The sequence below is a fragment of the Balaenoptera musculus genome, chromosome 15, assembly GCF_009873245.2.
Source record: "Balaenoptera musculus isolate JJ_BM4_2016_0621 chromosome 15, mBalMus1.pri.v3, whole genome shotgun sequence".
NCBI lineage: Eukaryota > Metazoa > Chordata > Mammalia > Artiodactyla > Balaenopteridae > Balaenoptera > Balaenoptera musculus.
The window spans coordinates 42,905,776-42,928,260 of NC_045799.1; the positions used below are offsets into that span (position 1 = coordinate 42,905,776).

A 22,485-nucleotide genomic window follows, 5' to 3' on the forward strand; every position below is an offset into this window, starting at 1 on the left:
CCCTTGCAGAGCCATGAAAACACAAAAGCAAGTCAAGCACTAGAGTAATCAAAGGATGTGTTTTCAGTAAGGAAGAGACCCTATTTATTAAAAACTGAGCAGAATAACCAAGGCTGGGGGATTCAACAGAGCGCGGTCTCGGGGCTCCGAGCGCCACACGGCAGCCCGGCTCTAGACAGACCCTGCACGGAGCCGCGGTCCCTTCTGCTGCACCACCTGTCAGACGCCGGAGAGCTGCCCCCTGAGGTCCACACGCGCTGTGCTTCATCCTGAAGCGCAGGGTTCAAGGATTTATTTGGAAGTCAGATAACATATCTCTGAGGGTTTCATTTTAATCATTTAGAAAACGCTAGAACAGAGAAACCAAAACGTGTCCAGAGTGGACAAACGAAAAATGTGCATGCAGGGTGGGATGGGGTGAGAGAAAGTGAGAGTGAGGGGACAAAGAATCGGGGGACTCCCCATGACTTGAAAAAATTCATCAGCAATAAGACGTACGGGATCCATAAAAAGTCAGGCCAAAAGGGACACACGAGGGGTACTAAGTAGCCACTTTATACACCACTTCAAACACTAAGCAGTCAGCGCCACGTTGACGCCGTGGGAAAGGAGAGCCGACACAAAGGCTTCGGGAATGCACGGACCCCAGGCCTAGCAGAAGCCGGATTTATCACAACATTAAGTTCCAAGACCCACAAGTTATCACAGCTCAAGACAAATTCAGCAGGATGAAAAACACATTGGGGTAGCAGTCTAAGACACTAGAAAGACAGACCAAAAAAGAAGAGTACCATTAACACAGGCTCTGAGCAGCTGGCAGTGCCCGGCAGGAGTTGGGGTGCAGACTCTGGTAACAGACAGAAATACCAGGCGTTTACATCCCGGGGGCTTTAAGACAGGGAACTGGTTACTCGGCTAAAGGAAGAGCTGGGAAGCCAACAGGGATGGTGAGGCCACCTGCAAACTGATGAGGAAACCAGCATCACCCCTGGGTAGGAGGGACAGGGGAGAAGGCGTTTCTGGAAGCCAGGGCTGCATCACCAGGCAGCACCACACCAGGGATGGGCCGTGTGGATTCCGCAAGAAAACGGTGCAGACGAGGTCTGGTTTCTCCCTCCAACCCTCACACGGTGAGTCCCACTCAGGAAAGGGCAGTCCACGCAGTCAGCTCCCCACCAGACAGGGCAGAGCAGAAGGGGGAAAACGGAACTGAGGGCAAAGAAGCCCAAGACAGCCCCACCTTTCCTTCCTCAGCTTTTCAGATCCTGCACTCAAACCGTAAGGTGCAGACCCATCACCTGGGCATCTTAATAAAATACAGATTCTGACTTAGGAAGTCTGCAGTGGGGCCTGCGAACTTGCAGTTCTAACCAGCTCACAGAGGATGCCGACGCTGTTGGTCCCGGAACCACACACTGAGCAGCAGAGGTCTAACTGACCCAAATGAAGGACTGGACCATAATCAAAAGGAATGCAGCCACGTTCCTTCCAAGAATGAAGAACACACAGTCACACACGAGGCTTTCAAACAGGAGTGAGACAAACAGGACGGAATGTACAGGCGGGAGCATCGCCAGGGCAAGACCGCTGCCTGCACAACACCCCGTGTTACTATTCCCACCGGCTCATCAGGTTTGCGCGGTTCAAGGTTGTTACAGGCTGAAACGTGTCCCCCTAAAGTTCATATGTTGAAGCCCTAAGCCCCCGTATCTCAGGATGTGACTACGTTTGGAGATACAGCCTTTAAAGAGGTAATTATGTTAAAAAGAAGCCATTAGGCTGAGCCCTAATCCAATCTGACCAATGTCCTTATAAGAAAGAGGAGATTAGGACACAGAGGGCGGCCAGGGCTACAGGCACACAGAGAAAAGGCAACGTGAGGGCCCAGAGAGCAGGCAGCATCCACGAGCCAAGGGGAGAGGGAGGCTTCAGGACAAACCAACCCTACCGACACCTTCGTCTTTGACTTCTAGCCTCCAGGACTGTGAGCAAATAAACGTCTGCTGTTTAAGCCACCCAGCCTGCGATGCTCTGTTATGACAGCACTCGCAAACTAATGCAAAGGTTTTGGCTTTTGTTTCTTGTTACTACTTTAATCCAGTAAGTTTTCACTGTATGCCTGCTCTGTGACAAGCGGAGTTCTAGGAGCTGGTTCACAGAATGATAGAGACAGTCCCTGCCCAGATTCTGCTCCTGTTTAGGGGGAGAAACTAAGACCACCAAACTCCGATTATGGTGAATGCTGTGACAAAGGCAGAACGAAATGCCTTTACAAAAGCCAGAGGAAAACAAAATCATTCTATCCAGTAAGTGGGAGAGAAGAGCGATCAGAGAGAGCTTCATGGTGGAATCCCACAGGCGTAGAGAGGGGAGCATCTCAAATGATGGAACAACACAGGCAAAGGCCAAGAGACCCCCAGAAACCCGACACCCAGTGCGCACAGGGACCAGCAAGACACCTGGCCGGCTGGGGCGGGGGCCCGGGAGCACGGGGCGGACGGAGCTGTGACGGGACACATGGAGCCAAGAAGGAGCTCAGTGCCCCTGGGGGCCAGGCAAGGGAGTCTGAACTTTAATTTATAGAAATGGAGATTAATGAAAATGAGGAAGGTAGATTAAGGGGCAAGAGAGTGCATACACAGCGTAGACTGTAGAGGATAATAGAGCCTGCGTTACCTACCTGCCTAAGAAAGGTCTCCTCAAGATCAACACACTTTCCGCTGCCATTAGCTACTTGTATCGTAACCCCGAGCAATTTATCACCTCTTGCGACCTGGGTATAATGAACAGGTTGCCATCCGCCCGACTTCCAAGCTGGGGACAAGGGTGTGTGGCACTGTAGGTAAGTGACTCAGAAAGAGACCTGAAGCCTGAGACGGAGCTGGCAGATCAAAGCCCGAGGCACGTGCGCTATCACCACGGTGCCACCAGCCCGGCTGCAAACAGCCGGCACCTCTTGTCCGAGCGCCTTTCACCCCTTCTTCACCCCACTCAACACGCCTAGGCCTTCACTCATCCCCAGCAAGGAAAGCCACAGACCAGATCACAAAGAAGGGGACAAAGTCACTCCTTGGTTTCTGAGCCTCTAACAGCTCGGGCAAGAAAAAGCAACAAGGCAGGCTCTCACTGTGCCAACAGGCACCAAAGTATCCCTGTATCTCCCTTCCGTCCCCCGGACGGTCTCACTCTCAGTCTTCTCCCCAAAGGTCTCTCCTTGGATGTTCAGGATTCGGGGCTTGGAAGGGATGATATAGTTGCAGAGTAAACAACCAGGCCCTGATGATGAAGATAATCCTGGGGATTTACCGCCTCACTGAGCCTGTCTCTACAACATGGGCAAATGCAGTAGAAGAGCAACTTCCCAGAATTTAAAGATCTGTGTTTTAACAGGGGCACGTGTCGATTAAACCACCGATCTCAAAGCAGGATTATACATTTACACCCTTGCCGCCGCCCTTTCATGGGTGAAATACACTTCTTCCCCTGTGACTTTCTGTTCAGCCAAGTGACTTGCTTTGGCCATGATACAAGCAGAAGCTTGAAATGTGCTTGCAAGACCAGGCCCACCTGCTTCTACCTGGGCCGTGACCATAAGTCATGTTCTGGACAACCAGCCGGTCCAACAGAATGAGAGACAGACCTGGAAGCCGCCCACAGCCGGGATCCAAGCCCAGCCAGACCAGCCCAGCCAACCCCCAGCCAATGTGCATGTGACTGAGGGAAAATAAATGTTGTTTGAAGCCACTGGGTTGGAGTGGGTTCTATGCAGCATTACTGGAACAAGAGCTGATGAAGGAAAAGTCAGACAGCAAAAATACGGGAATCACACAAACCACGCAGATACAAACTCATGGAAAAACAATCCCTTTCCCCATCAATTTCCAAAGAATGTTTTCAAAAACATTTGAGTAGCCCTCTTCTTCACCTCAGGCCTCAGGCACTGTCTTCCAATAGGAGATGAAGACAGCTCTTAAAATATCAAATGTGAGCAGAAAACAAGTACAGATTTAAAACACAGATACCAGCAGAGAAATCTACAAAGGGCTTGCCAGATCAAAGGAAGGGAAAAATCTGAAATATCATTAGCCTTTCCCATAACCTTTAACACCTAGCACGTAACACCTTTCTATTCTCATCTCAGAAGTTATACAAAATAAAAGTAATAAGATTTATGAAAAACAGAATTGGAATTGAAGGAGGATTTAGTTTCAGGGCCCGGAATAACATCATGAGAAAAAGTTCAGGGGTTCACCATGGTGACTCAGTGTGGATAGCTCTGCAAGGCTGTCATAAAACCCCTACCAGGGTGACAAGGAGAGACCAGGCGGAAGAGATGGGCTGCCATCTGCATTCACTGTGGCGTTGCCTTCTGTGCTAAAAGGCACTACGTATACTAATGGCTTTTCAAACAGCTAGCTACTTGATTTCTCTTTTCCTTACGTGCAGCAGATTTCAGTCCTCCCTTTCTGGCAAATCTGCTGAGGAAAGTAGACATGGTGCCATGAACGGTCCAACGGCTGGGCCACGTAAGTCTGGGGCTGCAGCGCTACTTCTCCAAGTTGATGCAACATAAACGATGAAAACAGTCACATTTTTGCTGGTGCTTATTCCCCACCTGACTCTTCAGAAATGCAACTGAAGTCTTCGCTCAGTTTCCTGCACGAAAACCTCTCAAAAAAACAAACGCTGAGAAAGGACCTCAAAATAACACAACATTACCATCATCATCAGGAGGAAAGAAAAGTCTGGACGCAGAAGCCTCACTTAACTGCAGGGCTTTCTGCAACTGGAAAGAATATCTCCAGGACCAATCATGACCCACGGCCACCGAGGACTGCAGCTCAACCCCACTCATGAGAAGTAAGCTTTTTAGCCCCTCAGAGCAGGCCAGCTTGCCTAAATGGTACAAGGAAACTTTACATAGTATGATGCTGACCCCACTCTCAGAGAGAGTAACTCAACGGCTGCTCCAGGTCTTCAAAAGTTTTCCCCCGTGAAACGGTCACCAGATGCCCCCTCTTCAAGCGAACGGCGTCCAAGTCAGGCTTCTGCCAAGACACACAGCTAAACCTCATCTATCCAGCCTCGCCAATATTCACAGGAGATTTTGTCCTTTGGGAAAGTTTTACCTCAACAGACCTCAAAAACAAAGCCAGGATTCAGCAATCACCACTGAATCACCTTCTCTCCTGTGTAAGGACAGACGCTATCAAAGCATGAAATTCCAGTCTGAACCTCAAACCTGACGTGCCTGACCCTCCACGGATGACACGAGTTTCCTACCACCTCAGCAAAAAATGGGACCACAAAGAAACGTGTGTTTTGAAGCACAGAGTATGAAACTCGGAGGCCATTACTGACATCTTTTCACCATGAATCTTGCCAAAAATGCAGACCATCACTGCCTAGCCTTTGAGACATACAGAAAAAAATTCCAATAGGAAATTACTAGTTGAGAAATTTCTGAAGTCTAGCCACACTATGCACACATATTCCACAATACTGCCATGAGAAGTATTTTTTTTATTTAACATATTGCTTTTATATTGGGTTTAACAAAAGCAGAAAGGCAAAAGTGGGTGCCCTTGAATATTAAATGGAACTTAATATGTGCTGACTCAAAAACGGAAAAACTCCACAAGTGAGAGCAAATACCTTAAGTATCAGCATCGCCCCTAAACACACAGCTTTTAATGACTAATAGCTCGCTTTCCCATTTCTTCAAAATCAAACCAGAGTCCCAACCTCCCAAAAGTCACTAATCAATTCCACTGATCTTACCTTAAGCAAAGCACACAATCGCCATTTTTGAGGGAGAAAGAAAAAAAGTTTTACCTACTTAAGCCAGCACAGTAAGATCATGACACTTTTTTATAGTCCTTACTTTCAAAATATTTTGGGTTTCATTCCACTTATTTGTCCATTCCTTGGTCAATTCTTGAACCTAAAAGAAAAAACATACATATGCGATTGCTCCACAAAAAAAATTACTTTGATTTTCTTCTAGAAAGTTTCCAAACTCTTACAGATTATGGAAGAATGTACAATACTTTTTTTTTTAATTAGGTAGCAATGCCTCAAAGAACCATCACCAAATATAAATCAAACAAGCTGATCTTACCCTACAACCTACATCATGGCAAAGGAAAGAATAGAAAATAATTTGTCAAGTTGCCTAGAGTTTTACAGCAGTCTTTTTCAAGGTGTACTTCAATAAAAACTGCTTCCTTGGATATTAACCAAAATTACAAGTTCAAAGATGACAACACCCCATTACATGGGCTAATTTTTCCTGATTATACTTTAGGTCCTAAGAAATAGTGATTTACTTTACTTTCTAATTAGATGTGATGATTAAATCACCTTGGAAACTGCAGTTTTCTTTTAGGAGATAACCTGCTTTTGTAGCTAATTAATAGGGTTTATAAATCTCATTCTATCTTTAAAAAAAAAAAAAAGGCGGCTCTTTAATTGACTCTTAGTAAAAGCAAAAACCTTTTGATAAAAATCAGCTTCTTTCCAGTCTGCGGTAACTTAGGGGAGAAAATATGCCCCATTGTCGAACACAGCACAGCTGGAAATTGCTTCTCAAAGTTAATGAAAATATTCTGCTAGTTCCATACAACTTTTTAAATGACCTGAGTGAGTGATTCATTAAGAAGTAAAGTGATACCCGATTGAGAGGCAGGAAAAAAAATGGAAAATTCTGTAAAATGAATACACTTAGGGCTAAAAGAAAGTGACCTCTGAGGGGCAAAGAGGGGGACACACCCTCCCAAGGCCTTTTCCCTCCTGTCCTTCAGCATTCCTGCCTCCTACCCATCCAACAGCAGACACCATCCCAGTTCAACTGACTGGTCTTCCCACCAGTAAGTTATCCTATTTAACCAGGTCAAAGTGAAGGCACAGAATACACTGGATTATACTCTCACTGCTAAGAGGAAGATACTTCCCACAGGCCATTAAGTAATATAAATGGAAAGGGCGTGAGTCAGCAACCTCCATAAAAGACCACGTTCGTTACTGACAAGAAATAGAGGAACTGGGGTGATGGTTTATCCAGAGCAAAACCAAAACACCTCTCACCCACCTGAATTCATTCGATGGGCATTCATTTTACCCCTCAATTTACCTCAAACAACTACAGGAGTTCTACGTTACCATTGTTTTCAATAAAATATCTTAACTAGTTACTAATGTCAAACCTATCATGTTCTTGGAACAAACAAAAGAAACAGGACTGAGCCTCTCTGACTCTGATTTTTGCTCATTTGTACTGGTTAGGCAAGGAGGCCTTCCTTTCATCACTTGAGTGATGCCAGCCCCACAGCCTCTAAAGCAAGAAAAGTCACTGGGCTTTTTGTTTTGGAAAAGCTTTCAGAGAGGGAATATTCTTACGCCTTCTCTCCCTACAGAAGGGGAAAAGACTGGGGTGATGAATTTACTAATTTCTAATAATCAGTTAACAGATACTCTTTGGCACTTTATCTGAGAAACACAAAGCATTTCACAATAAACGCTTCGGCATTTCAACAGATAAGTTCTCCCTGAAGAAACGGAAGCCAATTCGTCCTTTTCCAATTCAATCAAATAATCTAGCTTTCAACAAATCGTAAGTATGCCTTGGGTTTCTCTCACTACTGAACTTAAACCAAATAATCTTCATTTATAAAATTAATTAAAAAATGCAAAGTCTGATACCACCTCTAACAACGTGACCAGGTGATAAGGTTTATAGCCAAGCAGATGGCAAACAATTTGAAAAGGTCGGCAAAGACTAGATGAAAATTTAGAAAATGTTATGAATAAGAGGGGCAGTCATTTCTGTCCCAGCAGGTATAATGCATTCAAATTAAAATGTTTATTGGTTTCTATTAACTTGCTAGGTATTCCTGAAAACTATTAGTAAGAAACAATTTAAGACTATATCCAGACATTTCAAAGCCCTCAAAATGAGAATCTGAAGTACTAAAATACAAAATGCCAAGAGAAAAAATAGGGATTAAGAAACTAATGTTTTCACTAATGCTATTATCAGCAAATGAATCAGCATAATTATCCAGGGAAGTGTCAACAAGTTCCTAACTACAACCCAATTTACATCTTCCATATTGTGTATTCTTGAAAGAGCTTTACCAACAGAATCCAATTTTCTTTCTCAATCTGTTTTAACCATTCAGCACAGTGAACAAAATTCACTCCAAAAATGTTATTAATGCTGTTTCTCCTTTCACAGAGGGTTATTTTTTTTTTTTTTAAACAGAAAGAGTATAGAAGTAGATCAGCCATGCGACTAGTTTTCAGAAAGCACCAGCACACAAGCAGTGGCTTCGGCCCGGAACACCCACCCCCCACCTCAAATCCCACCTCGCTTAAGATCAACTAAGCATCTACTCGGAGTATTCAGTGATTCCCCAAGTGCTGCACTTCCCTCTGGAAAGTAAAAGGATGACAAAAAGCTCCACGCTGGTCGTGGTAAGGCTATGGGGACCACCACTGTGAACACAGCCTCCCTCTCCCGAAGCCCGGGGCTGCCACACTGCCATGTGGGACAGCCCACATGTGAATCTCAGTTGCTGTTAACCATCGTGTGCCAGACAAATCCCATTTATTAAGTCACAGAGAACACAAGATGCACGGGAAGTCAACTGCTGTGCTTCTTTAAAAATGGGGTGAGGGCGGGCGGAGTGTTAAGTGTCATATAGAAACAAAATGAGTCTCAAACAGCAAGTACTAAAAAGTATGCACTTAAAATAGTGAAAGCTATGATTTTCTCAAAAAAATAACAAGTCAAGGTATCACTTACTCTGGCTTCATTCTGCTGAAGTTTCTCCTCCATGCTTAAGGCTGTGGGAGAGTCCAAGAGGGCAATCTACAATGTAAACCAAAAAAGACAGCAGCAATTAGTGAACATCGGTAATCTAGAGGAAGGACCCAGCCATGCTACTGTAAATTATCAGAACTTGCCAAATAAACTATCAAACAGAGGTAAAAAGTATTGTCCCACACCCCCCCCCCAAAAAAAGTGTCAACCATCACTAAATCTTTAATCCATGGGTTTCATTTCTCATAATATTCAAAACCACGGCATCCTGGTAAAACTACATTTGCAACACAAATCAGCGAAGAGAAGGAAAAAGAAAAACATGTAACATACTGACATTTTATCAAAATCAAACAGTCTAAGTCCCTAGATCCTGAAGGATTCGTCTGTTTTGAACGTATACAAAGTACACATTCAAAAAGAAAGAAGCGTAAGTCTTGCTCAACCACAGGCTTCTGAGATTCACCCACACTGACACGTGCAAATGAAACTCCTTTATCATCACTGCTGGATCACATCCTGCGTACAGGATGACTACACCACAACCTGTGTGTCCATTTCCCTATCCGTGCTGCGAAGGTATAAAGACTGACATGAGAATGATAAACATCAAATTCAGGTTCGCCCTGGGGGGACAATGCAGGCAGAGACGGGAGAGGCAAACACAACCAGGCGGGGCGCACGGGGGCTCCAACTGCATTTGTAACTCATAACCTGAGAGGCAGGGACACGGGGCTCCCGACAATGTCACCAGAAAGAAAAAAAGGAAGGGGGTCTCCCTCCCTCCCCACCCCATAGGCAACCTCTCTTAGCCAATTTGCTATGTAAATGTGCAGTTATTCTGGGCATATGTGAGCATGTTTGTATTGTTTTTCTAAACATCAACAGCATGAACAGTATTCTGAATATTGCCTTTTTCACTTCACAAACTATCTTGAGGAAAATTCAGTACAAGTAAGTCCACTTCATTCTTTCTAACAATTCCAATTCCACTGTAGAATACTCCATTGTGTGGCTATGCTACAATTTATGTCCGTACATTCCTTTTAATGGACATGCAGTTTTTTCTCATCTTCTGCTTTACCAGCGAAGCTACAGTGACCATCTTACACCAGTTGCCTACAGTATGTGTGGCTGTGTATCAAGAGAGCAAACTCCTAGAAGGGCATGTGTGAGTCATCTATATGTATGATTTTTTTTTAATTGCCAAGGTGTCCTTCGCAGAGGCTGTCACATTTTTTTCATTATTATTTACTTTTCAATTTCTATTCAAACAAATATAACCCATGAGGTGGTCATCTTAGGCTCAGTTAAACATTCAGACTCACAAGACACGGTAGGCCACGCTTGGCATCTGTCTGCTGGGCAGAAAGCAGAGCTGTAGCAGGAAGGGCAGGGTCCCAGCCGAGCCCAGGAGTTACTGCCTTTGACGACTCTCCTGAGGGGTCCAGATTCAAACAGGCACATGGTGCCCACCTTGGCTGAGAAGCCCAGGCCCCACAGGAGGCAGCGTCTCTTGTAACAACACCAGAGGCACAACCTCCAGGACCCACCAGGGACAAACCCAGTAACAAGAGTCATCACCCACAGGGAAACCCCAAGCTCCCGTTTCTCACAGGGGTTTACAAACAGTTCATCCTCATGCAGCTGCAATTCACCTGTTAGGGGTCACTGTTATCATTAGAGATGCTGTCTGGTGATGAAGCTGGCATCCCACTTTTACCTGGTTTACAGAGAAGGAGGTCAGCTAGTTAATAAGCCTTAGTAAAGGAAAGTCATCCTGAGTGAAGGAAACGAGCTGCGTTAACTCATCACCACAACGCATCCCTGCCCCTCTGCACCTCGAGGGTCATCTTGTACACAGATGGTACTCAATAAATGCTTTCCACTGAAGAAGTACCGGTGGCAGGTGTTATTATGGCTGCATTGCTTATGAGATGGTTGACGATTTTCAAAACAATCAGTAACCCCTTTATAACACGGCTAATTGTACAGACACCGCTGTTAGGGTTTTTCGTCTATAATCAGAGCCGAAACATTCTGACCATTATCATCAACTCGGGAGACAATCACTGACTAAACGTATGCATACGGACTACTATTTTGGGGCACGTGCAAAGAAAGACCTACCTAAGTCCTTTTAAAAGACATCTTTGGTAACACTAAACCATTTCCAATTAAATTATTCCTTGCAAGGTGTCTGTTTAGAAGACAAGTGTTCAGGATTAAATAATACTCAGATTAAGTTCCTGTGTTAAACCAAGAGGAAAACTACATCAGAACTTGAGCAGCATCAACGCCACCAACAGGCAGCCACCTCACGTCTCCCACCTGTGCCCACACACAGGGCGATCAAGTGTTTTATCTCTGCCCAGCTGATGCGTGGAAAGGACATCTCCTTGAGGTATAACGTCCACGCAGTAAAAGACAGAGCTTGATGATGCTCTCCGTATCTACGGGCATGTATATACTCATTGCTTCAGGTCTGCACTGACCGTATCGCAAATGACAGTAAGCACACGTTCACATGTTTAGAAGCCATTTCGAACTCTCTTTTCTAGGAACTATGCTCGTATTCTTTGTTCATTTTACTGTCAGGTTGTGGTCTTTTTTTTTTTTTAATAGAAGTTCTTTTCATAATAAGGAAAGTAGTCTTTTGTTGCATGAGTCGGCAATCTTTTTTCCTGGTTTGTACTGATTAGAGCAAATTTCCATGATGTCGTGTAAATGTGCTATGTCCTCACTTATTTTTGTCCCGGTGGGCACTCACGGAATGAGACAAAGAAGTTAACGTTCCCCGTGGCGAGTGTGTGGTCTCCTGCCATTTCCTCCAATCGTGTTTTTTTTTTTTCTTTTATGAAAACTGACTTCCTATTTGATTTTAATTATGAATTGCACACTCTGTCATGATAAAGTGCTTTTTCCAAGGCTCACATCATGCTGTTTCTGCACTGCTCTCTTTCCCCTTGAATTACCTGGTAGGCCTTTGCCCATTCTCACACACACCATATCACCCGGTTTTACTGTGACCCTCTCTGAGATGTGTCTATCTTCAAAGTTCACACGTAATGACATTTCTATTATCCTGCTATTATTTAAAGTTTATCTGAGACTCCGGCTACACAATGAGAAATCCATCATCCCTCCACCTCCTCTTACTCACTGTGGTCTTTGTTTCCTGGACTGTTCTTGCTTATTTCATTTCTATATTGTTTAATTTTCTTGTTATCTTCAGATACATTCAAGAGGGAAGAGTTAACATTTTCTCTCTGCCAAATTCAAAGCAGCAGTCTGCTTTGAAATACAACAAAAGAGGACATGTGAAAAGACAAGATATCCAAATGCTCGACTTCATGAATCATCTGAAGAGCGCAAACTAGTCTTCTGTGATACCATGATGCTCCAACAGAGTGGCTACGGTGAAAACCAGACAATACCAAGTACTGGCAAGGACCTGCAGCAACTAGAACCGGCATTTTCATATACTAATATAAGTTGGTATAACAACTTTTAAACATTATTTGGCAGTATCTACTAAAACCGAACATAATGTACCCCTTCTGACACACCAACTCCACTCTGAGGTATAAACCTAACAGAAATGCATCTGGACGTTCTTGAAAAGACAGGCAGAAGAAAGTCCAAAGCAGCACTAATAGCCCCAAAAAAGCCCATCAAAAATAGAACAGATGAGTTGGGACATACTTGTATGGTGGAATACAATACAGCAATGATCATAAGTGGATCTACAACTCCATGTACCAACGTGGATGAACCACACAAACGGTCTCAGATGTAACTTGTTCACTATTATTCACGGCACGGCACACTCCCACCGGCCCATGCAAGGCCCTTCAATTTGTCATTGTTCTCACTTTCCCTTTTTTTCCCCCTCTGTCCTGCAACCCTGCTACCGGTACCCTGTCACCTCCCCAGCCCTCATCATGGGCCAGCACCCTAGTACATCTGCAACCCTTGGGTTTCCTATGCCTATGTGTTCTTTTGGTTTTGGGGGTTTTTTTAAATACACCAGAAATATTTTTATTCAAAATTTTTTATACTCAGCAGCTCAAAATTTTTTACATACAACAGAAACAGAGATGGCAAATTCTATGAGGCTTCATATTCAACTAAATTCCAACTCATTAAAATTGGTTTTCTTTTACTTTAAAAAAATTATCGGGCTTCCGTGGTGGCGCAGTGGTTGAGAATCTGCCTGCCAGTGCAGGGCACACAGGTTCGAGCCCTGGTCTGGGAAGATCCCACATGCCGCGGAGCAACTGGGCCCGTGAGCCACAACTACTGAGCCTGCGCGTCTGGAGCCTGTGCTCCGCAACAAGAGAGGCCGCGATAGTGAGAGGCCCGCACACCGCGATGAAGAGTGGCCCCCGCTTGCCGCAACTAGAGAAAGCCCTCGCACGGAAACGAAGACTCAACACAGACATAAATAAACAAACAAATAAATAAAAATTTAAAAAAAAAATTATCATACAGTAAAATTGACTTTTTGGTATACAATGCAATGAATTTTCACACAGGTCTAGATTCACGCAGCCCCCACTACAATCAGAACACAAAACAATTCTCCCAGTCCAGAAACCTCCCTCCGTGCTCTTTTTGCTGTCACAACCTCTTCCCACCCCTAACTTCTGAAAACTCCTGATCTGTCCACTATCCCTAAGCTTTATGAGAACGTCACATAAATGGATCTTTTGACATTGGCTTCTTTCTCTCAGCATAATGCCTTTGAGATTCATCCAAGTTACTAGTGTATCAATAGCAGTTCTTTCATTTTTATCGCCGACTTATTCCATGGTATGGATATACCGCAGTTTATTTACTCATTCACCGCTGGAGGGCCATGTGGATTGTTTCCAGTGTGTGACATTTCTGTGTGAACTGAAAATTTCACTTTTCTACTGTTAACACCCAAGAGAGGGACTGACGTGTCATATGGTGAGTGTATATTTACTTGGTAAGAAACGGCCAAACTGTTCTCCAGAGTGGCTGCACCATTTCGCACTCCCGGCAGCAATGTATATTTGCTCTCCAACCCCATCAGCACTTGGCCAAGTGTGAGTGCTTTTTTAATTTTAGCCACTCTCGTAGGTGTGTAATGGTGTTTCATTGTGGTTTTAATTTTCATTTCCTTAATGACTAGCAGTGATGAACATCATTTTTTTTTGCATTGGTTTCTTTTTTTTTCAAATTTTATTTATTTTTTTATACAGCAGGTTCTTACTAGTTATCCATTTTATACATATTAGTGTATATATATCAATCCCAATCTCCCATCTCATCACAGCACCACCACCCCCTGGCCGCTTTCCCCACTTGTTGTCCATACGTTTGTTCTCTACATCTGTGCCTCAATTTCTGCCCTGCAAACCGGTTCATCTGCACCATTTTTCTAGGTTCCACATGTTTGCGTTAATATACGATATTTGTTTTTCTCTTTCTGACTTACTTCACTCTGTGTGACAGTCTCTAGATACATCCACGTCTCTACAAATGACGCAATTTCGTTCTGTTTTATGGCTGAGTAATATTCCATTGTATATATGTACCACATCTTCTTTATCCATTCGTCTGTCGATGGGCATTTAGGTTACTTCCATGAACTGGCTATTGTAAATAGTGCTGCAATGAACACTGGGGTGCATGTGTCTTTTTGAATTATGGTTTTCCCTGGGTAAATGCCCAGTAGTGAGATTGCTGGGATATATGGCAATTCTATTTTTAGTTTTTTAAGGAACATCCATACTGTTCTCCACAGTGGCTGTATCAATTTACATTCCCACCAACAGTGCAAGAGAGTTCCCTTTTCTCCACACCCTCTCCAGCATTTGTTGTTTGTAGATTTTCTGATGATGCCCATTCTAACTGGTGTGAGGTGATACCTCATTGTAGTTTTGATTAGCATTTCTCTAATGATTAGTGATGTTGAACATCTTTCCATGTGCTTCTTGGCCATCTGTATGTCTTCTTTGGAGAAATGTCTATTTAGGTCTTCTGCCCATTTTTGGATTGGGTTGTTTGTTTTTTTAATTTGAGTTGCATGAGCTGTTTATATATTTTGGAGGTTAATCCTTTGTCCATTGATTCCTTTGCAAATATTTTCTCCCATTCTGAGGGTTGTCATTTCGTCTTGTTTGTAGTTTCCTTTGCTTTGCAAAAGCTTTTAAGTTTCAGTAGGTCCCATTTGTTTATTTTTGTTTTTATTTCCATTGCTCTAGGAGGTGGATCAAAAAAGATCTTGCTGTGATTTATGTCAAAGAGTGTTCTTCCTATGTTTTCCTCTAAGAGTTTTATAGTGTCTGGTCTTACATTTAGGTCTCTAATCCATTTTGAGTTTATTTTTGCGTATGGTGTTAGGGAGTGTTCTAATTTCATTCTTTTACATGTAGCTGTCCAGTTCTCCCAGCACCACTTACTAAAGAGACTGTCTTTTCTCCATTGTATATCTTTGCCTCCTTTGTCATAGATTAGTTGACCATAGGTGTGTGGGTTTATCTCTGGGCTTTCTATCCTGTTCCATTGATCTATATCTGTTTTTGTGCCAGTACCACATTGTCTTGATTACTGTAGCTTTGTAGTATAGTCTGAAGTCAGGGAGTCTGATTCCTCCAGCTCCGTTTTTTTCCCTCAAGACTGCTTTGGCTATTCGGGGTCTTTTGTGTCTCCATACAAATTTTAAGATTTTTTGTTCTAGTTCTGTAAAAAATGCCATTGGTAATTTGATAGGGATTGCATTGAATCTATAGATTGCTTTGGGTAATATAGTCACTTCCACAATATTGATTCTTCCAATCCAAGAACATGGTATATCTCTCCATCTGTTGGTATCATCTTTAATTTCTTTCATCAGTGTCTTATAGTTTTCTGCATACAGGTCATTTGTCTCCCTAGGTAGGTTTATTCCTAGGTATTTTTTTCTTTTTGTTGCAATGGTAAATGGGAGTGTTTCCTTAATTTCTCTTTCAGATTTTTCATCATTAGTGTATAGGAATGCAAGAGATTTCTGTGCATTTATTTTGTATCCTGAAACTTTACCAAATTCATTGATTAGCTCTAGTAGTTTTCTGGTGGCATCTTTAGGATTCTGTATGTATAGTATCATGTCATCTGCAAACAGTGACAGTTTTACTTCTTCTTTTCCAATTTGGATTCCTTTTATTTCTTTTTCTTCTCTGATTGCCACAGCAAGGACTTCCAAAACTATGTTGAATAATAGTGGTGAGAGTGGACATCCTTGTCTTGTTCCTGATCTTAGAGGAAATGCTTTCAGTTTTTCACCATTGAGAATGATGTTTGCTCTGGGTTTGTCATGTATGGCCAGTATTATGTTGAGGTAGGTTCCCTCTATGCCCACTTTCTGGAGAGTTTTTGTCATAAATGGGTGTTAAATTTTGTCAAAGCTTTTTCTGCATCTATTGAGATGATCATATGGTTTTCATTCTTCAATTTGTTATTATGGTGTATCACATTGATTGATTTGTGTATACTGAAGAATCCTTGCATCCCTGGGATAAATCCCACTTGATCATGGTGTATGATCCTTTTAATGTGTTCTTGAAATCTGTTTGCTAGTATTTTGTTGAGGATTTTTGCATCTATATTCATCAGTGATATTGGTCTGTAATTTTCTTTTTTTGTAGTGTCTCTGTCTGGTTTTGGTATCAGGGTGATGGTGGCCTCATAGAATGAGTTTTGGAGTGTTCCTTCCTCTGAAATTTTTTGGAAGAGTTTGAGAAGTATGGTGTTAGCTCTTCTCTAAATGTTTGATAGAATTCACCTGTGAAGCCATCTGGTCCTGGACTTTTGTTTGTTGGAAGACTTTTAATCACAGTTTCAATTTCATTACTTGTGATTGGTCTGTTCATATTTTGTATTTCTTCCTGGTTCAGTCTTGGAAGGTTATACCTTTCTAAGAATTTGTCCATTTCTTCCAGGTTGTCCATTTGATTGGTATAGAGTTGCTTGTAGTAGTCTCTTGGGATGTTTTGTATTTCTGCAGTGTCTGTTGTAACTTCTCCTTTTTCATTTCTAATTTTATTGATTTGAGTCTTCTCTGGGAGGGCTCACGCCAAGGAGTACTTCCCGGAACTTCTGCTGCCAGTGTCCCTGGCCTCACCATGAGACACAGCCACCCCCCACCTCTGCAGGAGACCCTCCAACACTAGCAGGTAGGTCTGGTTCAGTCTGCTATGGGGTCACTGCTCCTTCCCCTGGGTCCCGATGCACACACTACTTTGTGTGTGCTCTCCAAGAGTGGAGTCTCTGTTTCCCCCAGTCCTATCAAAGTCCTGCAAAAATCCCACTAACCTTCAAAGTCTGATTCTCTAGGAATTCCTCCTCCCGTTGCCAGACCCCCAGGTTGGGAAGCCTGATGTGGGGCTCAGAACCTTCACTCTAGTGGGTGGACTTCTGTGGTATAAGTGTTCTCCAGTCTGTGAGTCACCCACCCAGCAGTTATGGGATTTGCTTTTATTGTGATTGTGCCTCTCGTACCATCTCATTGTGGCTTCTCCTTTGTCTTTGGATGTGGGGTATCTTTTTTGGTGAGTTCCAGTGTCTTCCTGTCGATGATTGTTCAGCAGTTAGTTGTGATTCCGGTGCTCTGGCAAGAGGGAGTGAGAGCACGTCCTCAACTCCGCCATCTTGAACCAATCTCCCTGCCTATGTTTTTAAATTCCATAAATTTGATCTTATGTAAAAGTGAGAGCAAGAGTATATACGACATGATTACATTTATATAAAGAACAAAAATAGGCAAAACTGAAAACCAACCTCTGCCTTAAGAAGTCAGGATAGAGGTTACCCTTGAGGGGAAGGGCAGGCAGTACTGGGAAAGGAACATTAAGAGGAGTTTCTAGGGCGCTGGTAACGTTCTGTTTCTTGATGGAATGCAGGTTAGATGGGTGAATGCGGCTTGTGATAATTCACTGATACGTATACTTATAATATGTATAATTCTTCAATGAAGAGTTCACATGTATGTATATATACATATATGTGTAAATATAAACCACTACATATATATCTGTATGTCTGTAATCTATGTAGTAGGAGAAGCAAATACATGTCAGAATCTTTTGCCGTACTTAAATTGTGCTTTGAAACTCTGATACACATGGCATTCTGCATAGGCAAATAAAATTATTAAAAGTAGGAACATTTATTTGCCTGTACTTAAACAAATAACCCCGAAACAGAACTCTGATATGAGTAGCATTTTCAATGAATCATGGCAGCATCTGGAATAGGATATTGTAGGAAGAAAGCAATGTCACCAGAAAAATTTACACTTAAGGACACCTGCTGGACTTTACTGGTGGCACAGTGGTTAAGAATCCACCTGCCAATGCAGGGGACACGAGTTCGAGCCCTGGTCCGGGAAGATCCCACATGCCGCGGTGCAGCTAAGCCCATGCGCCACAACTACTGAGCCTGCGCTCTAGAGCCCACACGCCTAGAAGCACGTGCTCTGCAACAAGAGAAGCCACCGCAATGAGAAGCTCGCACACCGCAACAAAGAGTAGCCCCCGCTCACCACAACTAGAGAAAGCCCATGTGCAGCAACAAAGACCCAACGCAGCCAATAAATAAATAAATAAATAAATAAGAAACTTGTGAATGTTACCGTTACTAAAAAAAAAAAAAGAATACCTGCTTATTTTACTGAGCATCACAAATTTAATTAATTTTGGATAAGCCTGTATTGTCTCACAACAATTTTTAGCTTCATAGTGTGATAAATTATTTTAAATTGGACTCTTGTTTTTATTGTAATGTATTAAATTTATCAAAGAATTTTATCTTCAGTTTATCCTAAAACAGACAACTATCTTTTCCATCCTCACCCCCAAAACTACAGTAACAAAAATAATCCTTTAATGACTGTGGTGGTCTTTGGCTATGAAAGAAACAAGACAACAAAAGATCACAAAGTATAAGGCAACTGGCATATACAACACCTCTGAAGACGTTCCTCAGACAGAATGTGTAAAAGTTTTAATAAAGCTTTTCTGTCCATGTGATAAAGCTCCTTTCGAGGATTTCCTCAGTTTAATTTTAAAAGGCTGATCTTTTAAAAAAAATAAAAAATAAAAGGCTGATCTTTCTTTTCTCATAACTTATTAACATGTTAAGTACAAGAAATTAAACCAAGAATTTTCCAAGTACTTCCCTTCACATGTAGTAGTTTGGATGATCCTTACATATTTACTTCAGATAAATGTTGTTAAAACATTGAAAAAAGATCCCAATAACAAGGGGTATAAATAAAAATGACTACTGTGGCTCGTGTCGTAAGTGATTCAAGCCTGACAACATCACATGCAGCTGGACTCTTTGTGCTGACCGTTTCTTTTCACACACGGGAAAGCTCCACATCAAAAAATACAATGTATGTGGAGATATTTTTAGGTGCAGAGCAACTCCTGGCCCACTGCAGTCCACCAGCTTATGCGACAGCACTGTTGGGTGTGTTTCAGGACTCAGGAAACTCAGCAAGGTTCTCGGCCTGTCGATATTCTCACGGGTCAAACCACTCACGGGATGTCAAGGACTTTGAGAGCCATATTCTCCTGAAGGGAAAGCTGCTCTGGAGAGAGCAGTGTGCATTTAAAGAAAAGTTTTGGGTTTTTTTAATGATAAACTTCAGACATCCATTCATGGGTTAGGAAAATGGGAAGAACTGTGTCTTTGTTTATTTCTAACTCCAATTTAACCTAAATTTTCTTTTTTTTTTTTTTTTTTGCCACACCATGCAGCTTATGGGATCTTAATTCCCCCACCAGGACTGAACCAGGGCCACAATAGTGAAAGCACCGAATCCTGACCACTGGACCGCCAGGGAACTCCCTAACTCAAACGTTTTAAAAAGTGCTCCTTGGAATCTAGAAAAATGGTACAAATGAACTTATTTGCAAAGCAGAAATAGAGACAGAGATGTAGAGAACAAATGTGTGGATACCAAATGGGGGAGGATGGGATGAATTGGGAGATTGGGACTGACACATATACACTATGTATAAAACAGATAACTAACGAGAACCTGCTGTACAGCACAGGGAACGCTCAATGCTCTGTGGTGACCTAAATGGGAAGGAAATCTAAAAAAGAGGGGATACATGTATACATATAACTGATTCACTTTGCTGCACAGCAGACACTAACACAACACTGTAAAGCAACTATACTCCAATAAAAATTAAAATTAAGGGACTTCCCTGGTGGTGCAGTGGTTAAGAATCCGCCTGCCGATGCAGGGGACACGGGTTCAAGCCCTGGTCCGGGAAGATCCCACATGCCGTGAAGCAACTAAGCCCGTGCGCCACAAGTACTGAGCCTGCGCTCTAGAGCCCGCGAGCCACAACTACTGAGCCCGCGTCCCGCAACTACTGAAGCCCGCGCACCTAGAGCCCATGCTCCACAACAAGAGAAGCCACCGCAATGAGAAGCCCACGCACCGCAATGAAGAGTAGCCCCCGCTCACCGCAACTAGAGAAAGCCCATGCGCAGCAACGAAGACCCAACGCAGCCGAAAATAAATAAATAAATTTGTTTTTTTTTTTAATTAAAATTAAAAAAAAAAAGAATAAAGTTTGAACAGGGAAAAAAATAAATCAATAAATAGAATTTAAAAATAAATAAATGAAAAGTGCTCCTTGATTCTCTCTCACAACAGTATCCAAACCTAACAGCACGGGACCACAATATGAGCACAGAATGCAGCTCGGTACGTGCACCATGCAGATTATACGGAAGTTTTCTGTGAAAAACACAAAAGGACAAGACTCCTTCACAAAAACCCCAAGAGATCCTGAAGTGAGGCAGTTTCAACAATCAAGCAAAGGCCCAGGGAAATCGCCTGAGCCAGGCCACAGGGATGTCACATGTGTCCCTGTATCACCATAACCACTTCTGTAACGGGCGATACGAAACAGAGATTCAGGAAGGTGCTCAAACGAGTCTTTGGTTGTGTTAAAATACATTTTCAAGTCATAAAATGCTTGGGTAGAATCTTAAACATTACTCAAGCCCCTCGATTTCCTTCCACTAATGGAGATTATGCTGCTAATCCTATTGCATGCTAAATTTCCATCCATAATTGATAACTATTAGATAGTTAATCATTTTGGGTTTAGTGGATAAAATCCTACACACGGAGCACATAATGAATGCAAAGGCCAACGGGAGCGTGCTGTAAAGGAGAGGCCGGCTAACTTGTTCAAAGCTTTACTTAGCACTTATTTACTCAAATCAATACAACCAGGGAGATAAGTGCCTCGTTAAGATCCAGAAATTGGTGCCATTACTCAAAGAAAATTACCCATAAGTCTCAGAAAAAGCCAACCTGATTCCCTTGAGCAAGCAGCATTTTCAGCCTGGCTATTTCGGCTCGCAGCTCACGGATGAGCTTGACGTTGGCGTCCTCGTTAATGGTAGGCTTGTTGATAATGTTTTTGGCTCTATTTGCATAGCGAAGAGTACTTAGGGTTTCTCCGTAATTGACATCAGCAGGTGAAATGGCTGTGAAGAATGAATTCAAAAAGTAATTTATCCGGCGCTCCATTTCATTTCACACAAAGTTGGTTTGTAATTTAAAAGTCAGATTAACCCCAGGTCATTGGATAGACTAAATATTCATTGCCACAGTCATGAATATTAAAAATTATCTAGGACTCATTGGAAAAGTGCTCACTATACCAAATTAAATGCCATTTCGCTCTTTTTAAGTTTAGAATCAGCCATCTAACCAAATCTCCTCTGCAGCTGAAGGAGTTTTCTCCGTTGAAAATATAAGAGGATTTCAAAACTACGTACGCTTCCAATGTAAAGTAGAAATTTAAATCCTTTTAAAAGTTCTGGCAAAACCTACTACCTGTAAAACTCCAGAGCACGATAATTTTTGAAAAGAGTGAGTAGATCAGCTAATTCTTTTCTGCCTAAAGCTCTGGTTAATCAATCACATCCCAACCCCGACAAACTTCAGGGCTTAAGTGACTACACAACGGCGTCTGGGGTGCACACCCCCAGGTAGAGCCCTTGCCTCCACAGGGACTCCATGGCATGACTGTAGGGAGACACGGGGACATGGAAAGGTGTCGGGGTGGGGGGGGCGGTTAAGAGGGAAAGCGTTTCTGAGTTCTCCTCAACAGTTACCTCCCCTTTGCACATTTTTTTCCTCTTTTCTGCTTCTTCCTGTTAATTACTGAAAAGATAGACATATATGACTGTTATTATTTGCTAGATTTACTGGGCTTTTTCCTCTCGATTCTTAATTTTAAATTCCATATTTTCTGCTTTGAAATAGAAAAAAACAAAGTGGGGTTATTTTTACTCTATGTCCCTACAATGATTTTCTCCCACGAGTTAGCAGAGTTAGAAGTTTCTGTCCTGTTCTTTAAGCAAAGCTAAGAATCATTCCGCATGGACGTCGGCTTGCATAACCGAGAACATGGCAAGTTAATGTAACTAGGAAGAGGGAAAAAGAGTCAATAATACAATACTGTAGACTGGATCACAGTAGGTGCTTTTCTTCAGAACAGAAAAACTTTTTTTTTTTAATAAAAAGGTGCTATTTCTTAATGAGACACTTTAAACTTCAGTAGTTACAGTTAATTCACACGAAACACTGTATGCTGAAGAAAAAG

At 42.5% G+C, this 22,485-nt stretch overlaps 1 protein-coding gene across 4 annotated transcripts in view; it reads right to left on the reverse strand.

Annotated features, from left to right (window-relative positions):
* KIF16B (kinesin family member 16B) overlaps positions 1–22,485 on the reverse strand; it is a 289,942-nt gene that overhangs the window by 216,864 nt on the left and 50,593 nt on the right. For all 4 annotated transcript variants that reach the window (XM_036827060.1, XM_036827058.1, XM_036827059.1 and 1 more), the window contains exons 10-12: positions 21,186–21,361; positions 8,807–8,872; positions 5,885–5,944 (exon numbers count right to left, since the gene is read on the reverse strand). In XM_036827060.1, coding sequence (XP_036682955.1) covers positions 5,885–5,944; positions 8,807–8,872; positions 21,186–21,361 — 302 coding nt within the window. The remainder of the gene's footprint in view (positions 1–5,884; positions 5,945–8,806; positions 8,873–21,185; positions 21,362–22,485) is intronic.